The sequence below is a fragment of the Chiloscyllium plagiosum genome, unplaced genomic scaffold (genome assembly GCF_037043375.1).
Source record: "Chiloscyllium plagiosum isolate Xiang-an unplaced genomic scaffold, Cpla_swu_hap1 HiC_scaffold_32, whole genome shotgun sequence".
Taxonomy (NCBI): domain Eukaryota; kingdom Metazoa; phylum Chordata; class Chondrichthyes; order Orectolobiformes; family Hemiscylliidae; genus Chiloscyllium; species Chiloscyllium plagiosum.
The window spans coordinates 20,290,028-20,304,964 of record NW_028270170.1 but is presented as its reverse complement, the minus strand read 5'-3'; the positions used below and the strand labels follow the sequence as shown (position 1 = coordinate 20,304,964).

Here is a 14,937-nt window from a genome sequence, read left to right as displayed (position 1 = left end):
TATAACCTGGTGTCGTGTGATTTTTGACCATTTCCAAAACAACAGGGAGTGGAAAATTCAATACTATTTCATCTCACCCATGCTACAAAATTACAGACTGCAGTTTTAATCTTTCCTTACTGTATCTTTATAGCAGCTGGTGCTCTTAAAGTTCTGAATATTGACCTTATGTTAGCCTCATACATCTGATAGAGTATTTCATGCAATGGCTGCCACAAACAAAAGTAAAATCATTAAAGCCGAGGTAACGGTCACATGGGTCTGGCAGGCCAGCCAATCGACCATGTACAAATCCATTTTCCCAGACATTTCCTATCTATTGCTGGTAATCTGTGGATGGGAAGAGAGAGGAATTTAACCATTAGACAATGAAAGGAAGCAAGACAGGAAAAGACATCGCACATGTAGCAGGCAGTAAGACAGAGGAAAAAGACTTCTAATCCCTTATGGTCCAGTAGAAAGTTATGCAACATCCATTATTGATTTCACAGAATTTGCTCATGAATCCCACCCTAGGTTTTGAAAATAAATAACTGCTGGTCAGTACATATATATTTGAGATAGCAGCTACAAGTGAGAACATTGTATCAATACCTATTTCTGTGTATTTTCTGGTCACTTCATTCACTACTGTCATTTTTTTTCACTTTCTTAATGCATTTTGTTACTGTTCTTTTTATTTTTTCCCCTTTTTAAAGTTTATTTCTTATTTTACTTTTCATTTTGCCCCTTTATTTACTTGTGCTATCTTTCTGCCTTGCACTCTCTCATTTTTCCCTGTATTTATTTCTGCCTAAGATCTTACACAATGTTCTAGCACTGCAGTATCGATCACATCTAATATTAATATATTAGTAGGATTCAAGTCAACAATACACCCACATTAAAATGAAAAGGTAACAATGCTAAACTTCCAGTCAGTATTTCATCCCTTGCTGCATATAATTAAAACCCACAACAGCCATTTAATTCTGGATGCACTGTCTGCTCTAAATAAAAACATCAAATTAGTGCCATGTTTGAAGACTGTTTTATGCTCTATCAAATTATCTGTCAACAATTAAGGATTTATTTCCCTCTAGATGTTAATTTCATTTTTTTTAAAAAATGCATGGCAAGTAAACAGATTAGCAAATCTGATGGAAAACAGTAGCGAACATTTTGTCCATTGTTATCAGTATTCTGAAACTCACTCATACATTAAAATTGGATTTAAAATGAAACAAAACAAATTCAATTTTAAGAGGTTTTTAAAAGTCATTCATGACAGAATTATATACCTTTGCATAGAGGTTAGATTGGGGTGTTAGACTGAGAAAAGCTGTTAAAAGATACAGAAATGGAGAATACTCAGGGATGAGATAGCTCAATCCCAAACTAGAGATTGAATCATAGTTCTTTTTGGTTATGTGTCAGTTGTGTAAGGTTTTTTGGATGGATTTTCTCCACAAAGCTTAGCAGTTTTCTCACCATATCTTACCAAAAACTTGCCTCATTAACTACCTCGCCATATGCCATTTCTCACATCTAATTCTGGCCCCATCCCACTATGCGCCATTCCAAGAACAAGTTACTCATGGTGGGATATACCGAAATTGACTGGTATGCCTGATACTGATAACATCTTTAAGAGCCCATTGTGCAGCTGGAAAAATGCAATCACTTGGAAATAGGCAGCTCCTTTAAGGACAAGAGCCTGGAGGTTGTGCTCAATGGAGCAATGAAATTGCAGACCTTCCTCTTCTCCTGGGATCACTGTGACAGACATGACACCAGGCCACTCTAGTCTGCGATTGCCATCTGGGCTGAAGCAGTCTCAGTTTTCTCAAGGAATGCCCAACACTGTAAAATTGTTAATGACCATCTCCACTTCACCAGGGTAAGTGCCAACGTCGTCTCGCCAATATCTCACATGCACGCTATCTCTGCTTATGTACTACCTCCCACTAAGGATCATGCTCTGCCATTCTCAGGGTTGCTGCAATATTCCCCATTCACCCTCACCAATTCCTGCCCAAGCACCAACACTACGAACTCTGCGTGCCCTCTGTGCTGCCTACTCACCCATTAGGAACACCTCCCCATTTGCACCAACAGTAACAGCTGTGCTATATACTTTAATCTTCTGTTAATACCTGCCTCTCTCTTGCTCCAGGAAGACAACAAGCCACAATAGGGCAGAAAGACTCAAGATAGGTGGTGGGTAGCCTGACATTGGTGTCTTACCCCTTATGTGGAAGCCATCTTGAGTCTGGCTGTCCATGTGGCTGGTTGACTATATCTAAGGTCCTGCACTGGTATCGGAGGCTGCTCTTGATTTAATTTCAGAACATCACATGGAAAATGCTGCTTCCAGAGATTACCTTTCAATCTGTCGGTCAGTTTTGGGTACACTACTCATTGCAATTTTTCTGAATGACTGAGATCTGGGTGCAGGGAGCAGCATCACAGAAGTTGAAGATGATACAAAACTTAGCAACTAGTAGATCAAAATGAAGATATTTATAGTCTTCAGGATAACACTGATAGAATCATAAAACTGTGACAGCATGGAGGAAGGCCTTTAGATCCATCATTTCCATGCTGGTCCTCCTAAGGAACAATTCATGTACTGCCTCTCCCCATCCTATCGTCACATCCAAGCAAGTTTCTCCTTTGCAGATACTTTGAATATTTAGAAAACGTAGAGAAATTTACCACACAGTAGGAGGCCACTTTGATCATCCTGAAAAACGAACCACCCAGCATATTCCCATTTACCAGCACTTCATCTGTCTATCTGGAGATTACTGTACTTGAGCTGCGTATCCAGAAAACCCTTTAAATGAGCTGAGAGTTTCTACTTCTGCTACCCTTTCAATTGCTGAATTCCAGACCCCATCACCTACTGGGTGAAAATAAGTGTCTTCGTCTCCCACTAATCCTTCTACTGTGCCAGTTTTGAAACAGAGCTTAGAAAACTTACAATATTTCAATTCTGTTGAGCTGGCCCAATTAAAATTCTTGAATAAACCCATAAACTTGCGTAGTTCAAATCCAACAGGCTGAACAGGAATATATCATCAGGCAAGATGAGAGCATGGATTATTGTGTAATATCAGAGTTTGTTAGATATAGTCAAGCCACTCTTCTAACAACTAAGAACTATTTAAGTAATAACCAAAAAACACAAAAGTTAGACTTATCAGGAATAAAAGACAGACTTCAAACTGGATCTAAAATCTGGCTCTCGGACAAAAACCCCATGTGTTACGCTGACAGACGCCCCTGACTAACCATCTCTAATAACAGTCAAAATCCAGGTAGACGTCCCTGGTTAACCATCCCTGATAACAGTCAAAACCTGGACAGCAGTCCTGACTAACCATTCGGACTTCGTGATTAACTCTAATGAAACATAACATCTTCAGATTGATATAATACCAACTTGGGGTGAGACAGCACTTCATCTGCCCTCAGGATTGGAGTACTCAAAAATACATGATGCTCAGAACTCTTACTTTACAGTTCATTTGGGATTGATCAATAGTCATTTAATTTAAAAATCCTACATCTAATTTGCCAATAATGTGGCAATGGTTATATTTCTATGCATATAAGATCTTATTCACTTGAAGATAATAGAGTGTCTTTTTTTATTTTAAAAAGAACAAGCTGTCATTCAAAAACTTTTAATTGGCTAAACTTTAGCTGAGGAAAACGTTGCTGGTAAGACTCTTGTGGATGTTTTACTCAATACATTACCATAGTCCTTTCTTACAAAAGTTTCTAAAATACTGACAGAAATTAATAAAAAATAAAAAATTCATGACTTACTTTTCAATTGCAGTATAGATTAGATTACTTACAGTGTGGAAACAGGCCATTTGGCCCAACAAGTCCACACTGATCCTCCAAAGAGCAACCCACCCAGACCTATTCCCCTACACCTAACACTACGGGCAATTTAGCGCAGCCAATTCACCTAACCTGCACATCTTTGGACTGTGGGAGGAAACCTACGCAGACAATGTGCAAACTCCACACAGACAGTTGCCCGAGGCAGGAATTGAACCCGGATCTCTGGCGCTGTGAGGCAGCAGTGCTGACCACTGAGCCACCCTACTGCCCTGACTGAAGAGCTTCTAATTAATCATACATTGCACACTGCTACTCAAAGTTCAGTTTGTCAGTGTTCTAGGATTATAAGTGTGCCTGCAAAATACGTCTTCTTTCAAAGATACTGCATTAATACAAAAATGACCCATTTCCCTTGTCAGACAAAAACTATCAGATTAACTACATCTCAAACTAAAATATGAAATCCAGGAATACTCACAACCAAATGACTTTAAATCCATGCCCCCTAATCACTGACCCCTCAAGTAATGATTGAGGTCTTTCCCATCTATTATGTTCAAGTGCCTCACAACCTTGTACAACTCAATAAAATATCCCCTCAGCCTCCTCAGTTTTAAGGAAAACAAAGATGGCCTATCCAGTCTTTCTTCATAGCTGCCATTTTTCAATACTGGCAATATCCTTATGAATCCACTGCAACTTTTCCAGTGCAATTACATGCTTTCTGTTCTGAAGGAGGTCACCAGAGTTGAACTGTTAATTGTGTTTTCTCTCCCCACAAATGGATTCCAGGGCAGTGACTTCAAACAAAGATAAGGTATCTTGGTCATGCTTGTTTCAGGTTCCTCAGTTAAGCCAGACCTGCCCGCGTGATTGGTCTGTTCCAGTCAGGCTTTTGTAGAGCAGCAGCCATCTAAACTACAAGGCTAAATTCTTCTTCATGCTCCACACAAAACCAAAAGCAGCAGGTGAGTATGTTCCACAGAGCTCCTGGCGGCTGTGATGATCCACCTCCCTGTATCCCTGCCTGCCTGCTCGCTCCCCAGACACTGAAGCACTTGCCTGACGGTTGCTGCCTGCATGACAAGTGGATGGAAATTGCTGAGCTATCTGCATGCGGAGGCATGGCAAGAGCTACAGATACGTGAGCAGCATTTTATTGTACAATTTATGACATAACAAATTAACAGCTTCAAGAGGATAAGCTCTCAGTGACAAAATGAATGGGTCTTCCAGGTTCATTAGTTGCTCTTTTAGTGTTGGGTTTGTGGGCTACCATGATGCCAAGTGGTCTGAGTAGTCTGGCAGTCATTTCTGAGATGTTTTTGATGTAGGTGAGAGAGGCGAGGGTTTCTGGACGTGTGTTGTCTACTTTGTTGGATTTGTTGCTGAGAAATTGGCAGACTGCATTCATTGGATACCCCTTCTTTTTGATAACACTGTATAGGTGATTTTCCTCTGCCCTGCACAGTTTCTACAGAGCTTCGGAACCAGGATACATGAACAGCAACTAACCACAAATATACATGATCCACTCTCACTAGTATGCTTACATACAGATGAGGAAGGACGCCACTTTGACTGGGACAACACATCCATCCTAGGAAAAGCCAAACAGACACATGCACGAGAATTCCTAGAAGCATGGCATTCCAACAGAACTCTATCAACAAACACATTGGATCCCATTTACCATCTCTGAGAAAAAGGATCGGAAATGACACCACCACTGGAAATGACGTCACCACAGGAAATAACATCACCAACCCAAGGATGTCTAAACACATAAATAGAAAGCGAACCATACCACCAGTGCTTCATCCAGAGGCTCACTGATGATGTTACCTAGTATGGTGACAAAATGTCTGAAAATGAACCTTCCAGCTCAGCAAGCAAACCTACATTCAGAATCTTAACTTGAGCTACAAATCTTCTCAAAACTTGCTAACCTCATAATGTAAACCAATGCACCATCCCCTCAAAATGGCAACTGGTTGCTGCTCTCTCTGTTGACAAAGTGTAGATCCAAAGATTTGGCATGGCTTATAGTATCATCCTGAAGTCAAGTTTGAAGAACAACCTCAGCCATGATCAAACCTGCTCTACAGTCTTTATTCCACATCACACTCTGGCCCTCTTTCCAACTGAGCTAATGAGTCCTACCCCACATATACATCTAGTTGCTGTGTTTATTCAGAAACTCAGAATTGGCCATAATGCACACCTTGATAGTGACAGAATTTTATCGTGACAAACATATCAAAAATACACCATGCAATTTACACCAGCTATATTAGATTAGATTACTTACAGTGTGGAAACAGGCCCTTCGGCCCAACAAGTCCACACCGACCCGCCGAAGCGCAACCCACCCATACCCCTACATTTACCCCTTACCTAACACTACGGGCAATTTAGCATGGCCAATTCAGCTGACCTGCACATCTTTGGACTGTGGGAGGAAACCGGAGCACCCGGAGGAAACCCACGCAGACACGGGGAGAATGTGCAAACTCCACACAGTCAGTCAGTATTATAAGGCTATTGACAACAGTGTCAATAATTGAACTCTTTCCTTTCAAGGTTCCTCTATTCTCACTCCACATTCAGCATACACAAATGTAGATGTAAAAATTTTATTGATTGTAATAGTTTTAAAACATACTGATCACATAATATATTACTAGGGCAACTAAAATCAGACTTGGCAGAAAGACAAGTAGTTCTGTCACGAGGTCATAGTTAAGAACAGAACTGTTTGACTTGAAGTCATTACATATGGATGACATTTTTCACATAGGTATCATGATTCTTATCACTGTTTCTTACCTAACTCAGCTCATTAACTACCTGACCAGCCCCTGTAGTAATCCTCATATCTGATTTCAGACCCATCTTCCCAACAACTTGCCACTCTGCAGATAACCTGAATCCACCAACATTCTTTGTGTCCATGCCATCTTTAAAAGGCCTTTGTGCATTCAGCTAATCACTGGCTGCCTGAAGCTGCCCTGTACAGTTGCTGACATTTGGTGCAGATGGGTCAAAGAGGGGTACCATGCTGTGCGGGCATGGACCTGGGGATGCTGCTGGAAAAAGTGATTCAGGGCAGCATTTCCTCTTCCCTCAGAACCAGCAGGGGAACAAGACACCAGACCATGTCGGCTTGGTCTGAAGTTGCCCCTACACTCAATACGTTCTCAATTGCCTGGAGGAAAGCTCAGCAGAAGTGCCAGTATCGTCTCTACAACACAAAACATCACTCTATCTCTGTCACTATACCCATCTCCCATCAAGGCTTATGTTCTGCCACTCTCAATATTGACAGGAAACATCATCTCTCATTTGCTGCTACAGAGCCAACCTCTCAACAGCATTATCCTTGCAATCCTTCTGTACTGCCTAACCACTCAGGTGTCAGACTCAGCACTCTCCACACCTGCACCAAAAGTAACAACTGTGACATCCACACTCACCTTCCATAAGGGTGGCCTTTACCATGAATCTGTGTTAGTTCATGTCTAGAACAAGCGTTTTGATTAGTTGTTATCTACACAGTCACTGAATCTTATTACAAAAAGCTTTTACAAACAAGCTCTTTTACAATGCTTGATATGAAAGAGAATAACAAAATATCCTCATTACATTTCTGAATATGCAGGAAAGATGACAATCAGTTCTATTAAATCCTTGAACTAGTGATGGTCACCAATTAAAAAAGGAACACATTCCTATATTTTACTCAATGTTTTTGTTTGAAAAGCAGGAATTGTATTTGTTTGAAACCTTTATCTTCTTGAAGCTCCTTTATATCTTTAGAGACTAAAGACCTTAAAGTCTAAGAAGTATCATGCTTCTTTTCAATACAATGTACGTCAGTATGGAGACATGATAATCCAAAGATTTGGCATAGTTTATAGTATCATCCTGAAGCAAGGAAAGGAGTCAAGGCCTAAGAACAACCTCGGTCAGGATCAAACTTGCTTTATTGTCATTATTCTGCATCACATTCCAGCCCTCTTTCATGTCACAGTCAATAATAATAGGAAATGCCGTATTTGACTGATAGACAGAAACGTTGTTGTAGACTTGAAAAGGATTAAAGATGCTAAATTGACTAATAGAAATGACAGTATGTGATACTTCAAATATAGGGTCACCTCTGAGGAAACTGTTTAGATTAGATTACATTACAGTATGGAAACAGGCCCTTCGGCCCAACAAGTCCACACCAACCCGCCGAAGCGAAACCCACCCATACCCCCACATTTACCCCTTACCTAACACTACGGGCAATTTAGTATGGCCAATTCACCTGGCCCTGCACATCTTTGGACTGTGGGAGGAAACCGGAGCACCCGGAGGAAACCCACGCAGACACAGGGAGAACGTGCAAACTCCACACAGTCAGTCGCCTGAGGCGGGAATTGAACCCGGGTCTCTGGCGCTGTGAGGCAGCAGTGCTAACCACTGTGCCACCGTGCTGCCCCGTGCTGTTATGATGGTGGACCATGAATTGTACTGATTTTTGTAACCAACTAAGTTTTGAACTTGACCTGAACTCTCATTAATTGTATCAAAATGGCTATTATAAAAGTGGCTGTGATTTAATGTCAACATTAAGTTCATGTCTTTTGTCACTGTGCAATCAATTCATTTCATGGCAGCAATTTAAATTTAAATCCATCTTGACGACAGAATTCAACTCAATTCAAGATATTTTATATTAACCCAGACTCTACAATTCATGTTGTGCAAATTCAAAAACAAAGACCTGCAACTGAAATTACAATATGTTACAAAACAGACATGCAGCTAACATATCTGCACAACATGGAGATCTATAATTTTGTGTTCAATAAAATAACAGATTATACATATGAGAAAGTATAGATCTAAAAGACATTTTACTTGCATTTTGCAAAGATTTAAAAGATAGTATATTGGTTACATACTGCAAGAATGTAATGAGATTGTATTATTAACATACAGTTTTAGGCAAATTCATTTAAATTATTTACTTATTTTAAATGCGACCATCAGTTCTCTAGTTTTTCATTAATGCATTTACAAAATCCATTAGAAATTTGGAACTGTTACACCCCCAGAACATTTTGATACGTGACTAGTGTAACAAAAAAGTAAAACGTCATAAGAATTATTTTATTTTTGGAATGGTTCCAGAAAAATTCTGATGAATGTTTTTAACATACCCTTCTTTGAAATGATCTCTCACTAATTTGTTTGTTTTTATTAGTTCTATTTTCCATGATAACCGTTTACCATGTTGATAATCCTAAACGTATGATATTGAAGTTTAGTGCAAACATTAACACTATAATATGAGCTATTTGCTTTGCCATATGAGTAGTAGGTTATTCTGTATTTCTGCTATCAATAATATTTCTGGACTTATCTCACTTGTCAAGTTGTACTCTGGATAGTTCTCCTTTTAACATTTTTATGAAAGTTATCATTTGAAACTCGATTAACTTGTTGATCCTGTTACTTGCCTCCATGCATGCATGCCTCCAAATTGGCTTCAGGAGTCCAACAACCGCCTGTACAATTCCAGTAAATAACCTTTCATCCTAAAACAGTGACTCACATAACCGGAAATTTCATGAAAGGTTCCAGGGGAGATAAATCAGCCAAAAATGCAGAAGAATTTAGTGACCCAGAATCTCCCCAAGATTGCACTAGCTTCCTACTGAAATTTACCAGGAGAATGTCAGCTCCAAGCTGATTATGAGAGCTTTTTCACTGCCTTTTAAAACACAGAGTCTCCACTTGCTCCTGTCAAGGTGAACAAGAGGCAATTGTTGGATTGGGGGAGCATGAACCTCTCTAGGACAGTGATTCCGCTACTAATCCTCAATTGTGGATCCAGCACTGTAATGGTAGATGACATGCCAAGTAACTGCAGAAATCCTGGTTCAAGTGTTAGCTTTGCCCAATTTTAGTCTGTTGAGTTAAAAGGTTATGCAATGGGTTCAGATGTCATTTCAAACAATTTTGGGTGGCATTTTAACAATGGCATACCATTCCTAATGGTGGAACTAGATGCATGTGTCACTTCTATTTTTTTTGCTGGTTCACGCATGATTCTAGTTTAAAGTTAAAATGCTGCCACTGCACATGGGAGACAAGTGTGACCACGCATCAGGTTGGCTTTCCAGTGGTGAAACCCATCCGTAGTTGACAACAAAGCAGGTACAGGCAAGCTAGAAAAGGGCCTTATTGCCAAACATGAAGACTCTTCAGAACGTTCACAACTGTCCTGTCCCGTTCTATTGCCTTTAATATTAGGCATATTGAGGACAAAAAGGAGGCATGGTATTTTTTAAGTTAAACTTCACTTTTTAAATAACTCACATTATATTGATTTCATTTTATTCATATGTGCATCACTGTTATTTTAAAATTAGCTTAGTCAGAAATCTAAATGCGTTGCGTGGAAACTATTTGGCATGCCAGTGATGGTTACAGGGGAGAGAGGGTCATTTCCATTATGGTTTCCTTCAAATAGAGTGTTCCTTTGTTCACTCTTTACTGAATGTTCATGTTAAAGTGCAATGTTGTCTTTGACACTTTGTGGGAAGTGGTTGAAAGTGCAGTGGCAGCCAGCCTTCTCTTCAATGCATTGTGAAGGACATCATCAGAGATCACCCTCAGCAGAGGTAATTTGAATGTTGCAAGTGAACTCAAAGCCCTAGAAACTTTGCCAATGAACACCCTGCATTGGTTTGTTATCAGCACAGCATTGACACTGCCCTTTACATCCCATTTTTTTTACGTTGATCAAGCTCCCTTGTTTCTACCAACTCCCACCACCTTAAGGATTCTTACTTCATTCCACCATTCCCCTAACATAAGCCACACCTCGTCACCACCGCTGACTCATGTATGTCAAAGCTGAGTCCCTATGCAAGCTGCAATTCTGTTGTTCCTCTCACTTGTGCTGTAGAACTCAACAAGGATATGTATGGGTTATGCATGACCTCATGCACCCAGTCATGGAAAGCATGCATGTAGGTGCAGCAGGCAGTAAACAAGGCAAACGGTATGTTGGCCTTCATTGTGAGAGGACTCAAGTACAGGAACAGGGGTGTCTTGTGGCAATTATACAGGACAGTGGTGAGGCCATACTTGGAATGTTGTGTGCAATTTTCATCTCCTTATTGAAAGAAGCATGTTCTTGCCATAGAGGGAATGCATTGAAGGTTTAACAAATGGATTCCTGTGATGGCAGGACTCACATGCGAGAGGAGATTGGGTCAATTAGGATTGAATCACTGGAGTTTTGAAGAATGAGAAGGGATTTAATAAAAACCTGTACATTTTTAACAGGACCAGACAGGCTAGATGCAGGAAAGATGTTCCCAATGGTGGGGCACTCCAGAACTAGGGGTCATAGTTTAAGGATAAAAAGTAAAATGTTTTAGAACTGTGATAAGGAGAAATGTCTTCACCCAAAGAGTGGTGAGCCTATAGAATTCACTACCCCAGAAAATGTTTTGAGGCCAAAACATTAAATGTTCTCGAGAAGGAGGTAGATATAGCTCTTGTGGCTCATTGGGTGATAGGGCAAGATTAGACTATTGAGCCTAATGATCAGAACTCATATTGAATAGTGTTTCTATGATAACAATTGACCTGAGACACAATTTCATGTCACATTTAAACTGATGTGAAACAGCTGACACAGATTCTCTTGTGAGCTGGCTTTATCTCGAAGATATGACTTTATTTTAAAGTGTTTTATGGTAATAGGGATTCATGGCATGCAAATGTATTACATGTGTTAACCTACCACAGAACAAATGCCGTTGACTGAATGTCGACATCTCGATGTGCCATGAGGATATCAAACTTTCGTATTCAGCCCAAGTCTGTTACCTCATTCTCCATATTTTCCATGCTTGAGGGCCCCATAACTATTCCCTCCACCCCTGCCCTTTGGCACATTATCTCAATCAACACTTCGAAGAGGGGGAGGTGCTCTACTATTTTCATGGGTAGTATCTTTCTCCAAGGTTCAGTTCTGACCGATCAAGTGTATGAATCCTATGGCACTACTGGAAAAAGAGTGAAGTTTTGCCACAGCCAGCATTTATTTTTCAACTATAACACTTGCAAAAATACTTCAACCAGCAATTGATCGAACTGCTGTACACAAATTGTCTATCATTATCTATACAACCTTAGCTGCTCTTCAAAAGCGTTTTATTGGCTGTGAAGTACTGGGGCAAGAACCAATGAAAGCTGCTATATAAATGCAACTACCTCTTTTATGGGGTCCCCTTGCAAAAGAAGGCACAGCAGGAGGGGATGGGAAGAAATTGCTGGATAGTCACTTCCAAACTCCAGCACTCCCATGATAGTGGTCATTTCCCACCATTTTCATCAAAAGTGGCCAAATGGGTGGCCTAAGGTGTATCCTTAAAGGCATTTGCATCCAATTGATACATGTAACGGAGGTGGCTCCCACTCATTCTGTTAAATTCAAGCTGTTGGGTTTGATATATTATGAAATTTTGAGCTATTGACTTTGTTTAACTCATTATTCAAATTAGGAATCAACTTAGGGTGGTATGATGGCTTAGTGGTTAGCACTGCTGTCTCACAACGCCAGGGAATTTGTCTGTGTGGAATTTGCACGTTCTCCCCATGGCTGTATGGGTTTCCGCTGGGTGCTCCAGCTTCCCTCCACAGTCCAAAGTTGTGCAGATTAGATGGATTGGCCATGTTAGAATGTGGGGGAATAGGGTTGGCCTGGGTGAGATGCTGTTCAGAGGGTTGATGCAGACTCAATGGGCCAAATGGCCTCTTTCTGCACTGTAGGGATTCTACATGGGCACAAGCAACATATTGAAATTCTATTATTTAACATACTGAATAGGACCTCCAGCAACATAGAGGGACAACAAATGTCTCACTGGCTAACCAGTGGCTGTTAATATCAGTGATTACAATTCCAGGCCACTGACCACTATCATTTCTGTAACTAGACATCTAGACAGCAGAGATTATTTGGATTATTTGAACATATGCAGATAAACTCTGTTTAATTGTTTACATTTCAAGGCTGCACAAATACCGAATGTATTTGAAATCTCCGTAATGACACTTTAACTCTTTCATAGCTGTATTTGCCTAGAACACTGTTTTCTACTTAAATGTTTCAGTCAGCAAATGCTAAATGCTTTGAAATTCAATTTACAACAATTTCCATCTCCTGATTACAACAAAATCGGGTAATAAAACATTTGTTTAGGAAACATGTCAGTTTAGCTGAACAAATTATCCAAAGAGCAAAATTGAATTAAGAGTGCCTGGTTTGTTTGGACATATTGCGCTGACTTTTACCGGCAAATTAGTTTCTTTGTGCTTACCTTTATCACTTTGCATCTCATCTGAGCAGAAACCATATGGCTGTTTCTAAGGTTCCCTACTCGAAACATCAGGCACATTTTGCCATCACGTTGGGAGATGACTGCATTGTGACTAAACATCAAAGTCTCTGCCCTTTTCTTTGGCTGGGACATTTTGATGAACATACACCCGATCAAAAAGGCATCCACAATGGAACCAAGCAAGGATTGGAACAAGAAGAGGATGATGCCCTCTGGGCATTTCTCAGTAATGTATCTGAAGCCATAACCAATGGTGGCCTCTGTCTCTATGAAGAAGAGAAAAGCAGATGGAAAATTGTAGACATTGGCCACACACGGGGTATAGTTCTCACCATGGGTCTGGTTTATATCTCCTCGGATGTAGGCTATGATCCACCACATTGAAGCCATCACCAGCCAGGCAATTGTATAAGTCAGAATGAAGATTAGGAGGTTCCATCTCCACTTCAGATCCACTAAAGTAGTGAACAAATCAGAAATGTACCTACTTGTCTCTCCACCTAAGTTTCCATGCTGCACATTACAACGACCGTTCTTGTCTACAAACCTTTGCCTTTTCTTTTTTACGGGAGCACTGTAGGTGGAAACCCGGGAAGTGTTCACAACTTGATAGTCTTCACCGAATTTTCTACGGAGTGCAGACATCCTTTCAGCAGCACACTGAAAACATCAATCGCTGTCCGGTGTAGTTTTATTCTTGAGGCAGCTTTAGTCTTTGTGTTATGAGGCAGGTCCCCTTTCGAATCTGGGAGTTGGATAGGCAATAAATGACATTGTTTAGTTGCTAGGTAGCCCAGGATTTTCACTTCGAATGATGTTTCCCCGTTGCTAGGTAGCTTAATGCTTCCAGACAGTGTAGAAAACTGGGAGCTGTCCTCGCTTCAGCTGCTCTTGTGGAGATCTGTGAAGGTAGAACGCTCAGGAACATGTGCAGCATTGTTGCAGGAAGGCTGCTGTGGTCTTGGAGACTCCCTGGGAACTGTATCCAGCATCACGGTGATTCTGGAGATAGGAGCTGTACACGGAGCAGACTGACCAATTGGAGCAGAATACTGCCTTGCAATGGTCCCTCAGGGAAGTGATAAACGGAATGAGTGAACAGCAGAGAGAAAAACAGAGGCAGACTCATAAAAAAACAGATAAAGTAAAATGAAAATGAGATTGGGAAACAGAGCCATGAAGCAGCATAACAAAAAAGGAGTTTAAGAAGAAGGGAATGTAAGTGATGGCCGTAGATCATCTTAGTGATGCAAAGTTCAAGCATCCGCAATACTATCACTACATTTATTGTTCCATATTAAATAATGGATTTGTTGTTCATTAACTACATGTCTTTAAAATCATTACAAGTCAAACATTACTAATAATAGGTCCTTATTCCAAACTGCAACTTGAATAAATTTAATTGAAATACATTGGTTAAAAAAAAAATCTAAGCGACATTGTAAAATCTAAGATCTTTCAGAAAACAATATCAATTTATAAAGGATTTAAATGAAAATGAGAGTATGATTTCAACAAAACCTAATGCTGCCCCCTACAGACAGAAGGTACTTTCAAAATTTAAAGAAGTTGGAACTCTGAAAGGATGTTGAGGGACTTTGATTGAAATCCTGTCTCATGGTTTATCAGAGTTTTAAATGAGTTAATACCAACAAAATAGCAGAGAAAAGAATTTCAC

At 40.2% G+C, this 14,937-nt stretch overlaps 1 protein-coding gene across 1 annotated transcript in view; it reads right to left on the bottom strand.

Annotated features, from left to right (window-relative positions):
* The window catches only part of LOC122539896 (G protein-activated inward rectifier potassium channel 1-like), a 65,073-nt gene extending 50,718 nt beyond the window's left edge, over positions 1–14,355 (bottom strand). The window contains exon 1 of the mRNA XM_043675050.2: positions 13,236–14,355. Within this exon, the coding sequence (XP_043530985.1) occupies positions 13,236–13,901 (666 nt within the window). The 5' untranslated portion in view covers positions 13,902–14,355. The remainder of the gene's footprint in view (positions 1–13,235) is intronic.
* Between the last annotated feature and the right edge of the window lie 582 nt (positions 14,356–14,937).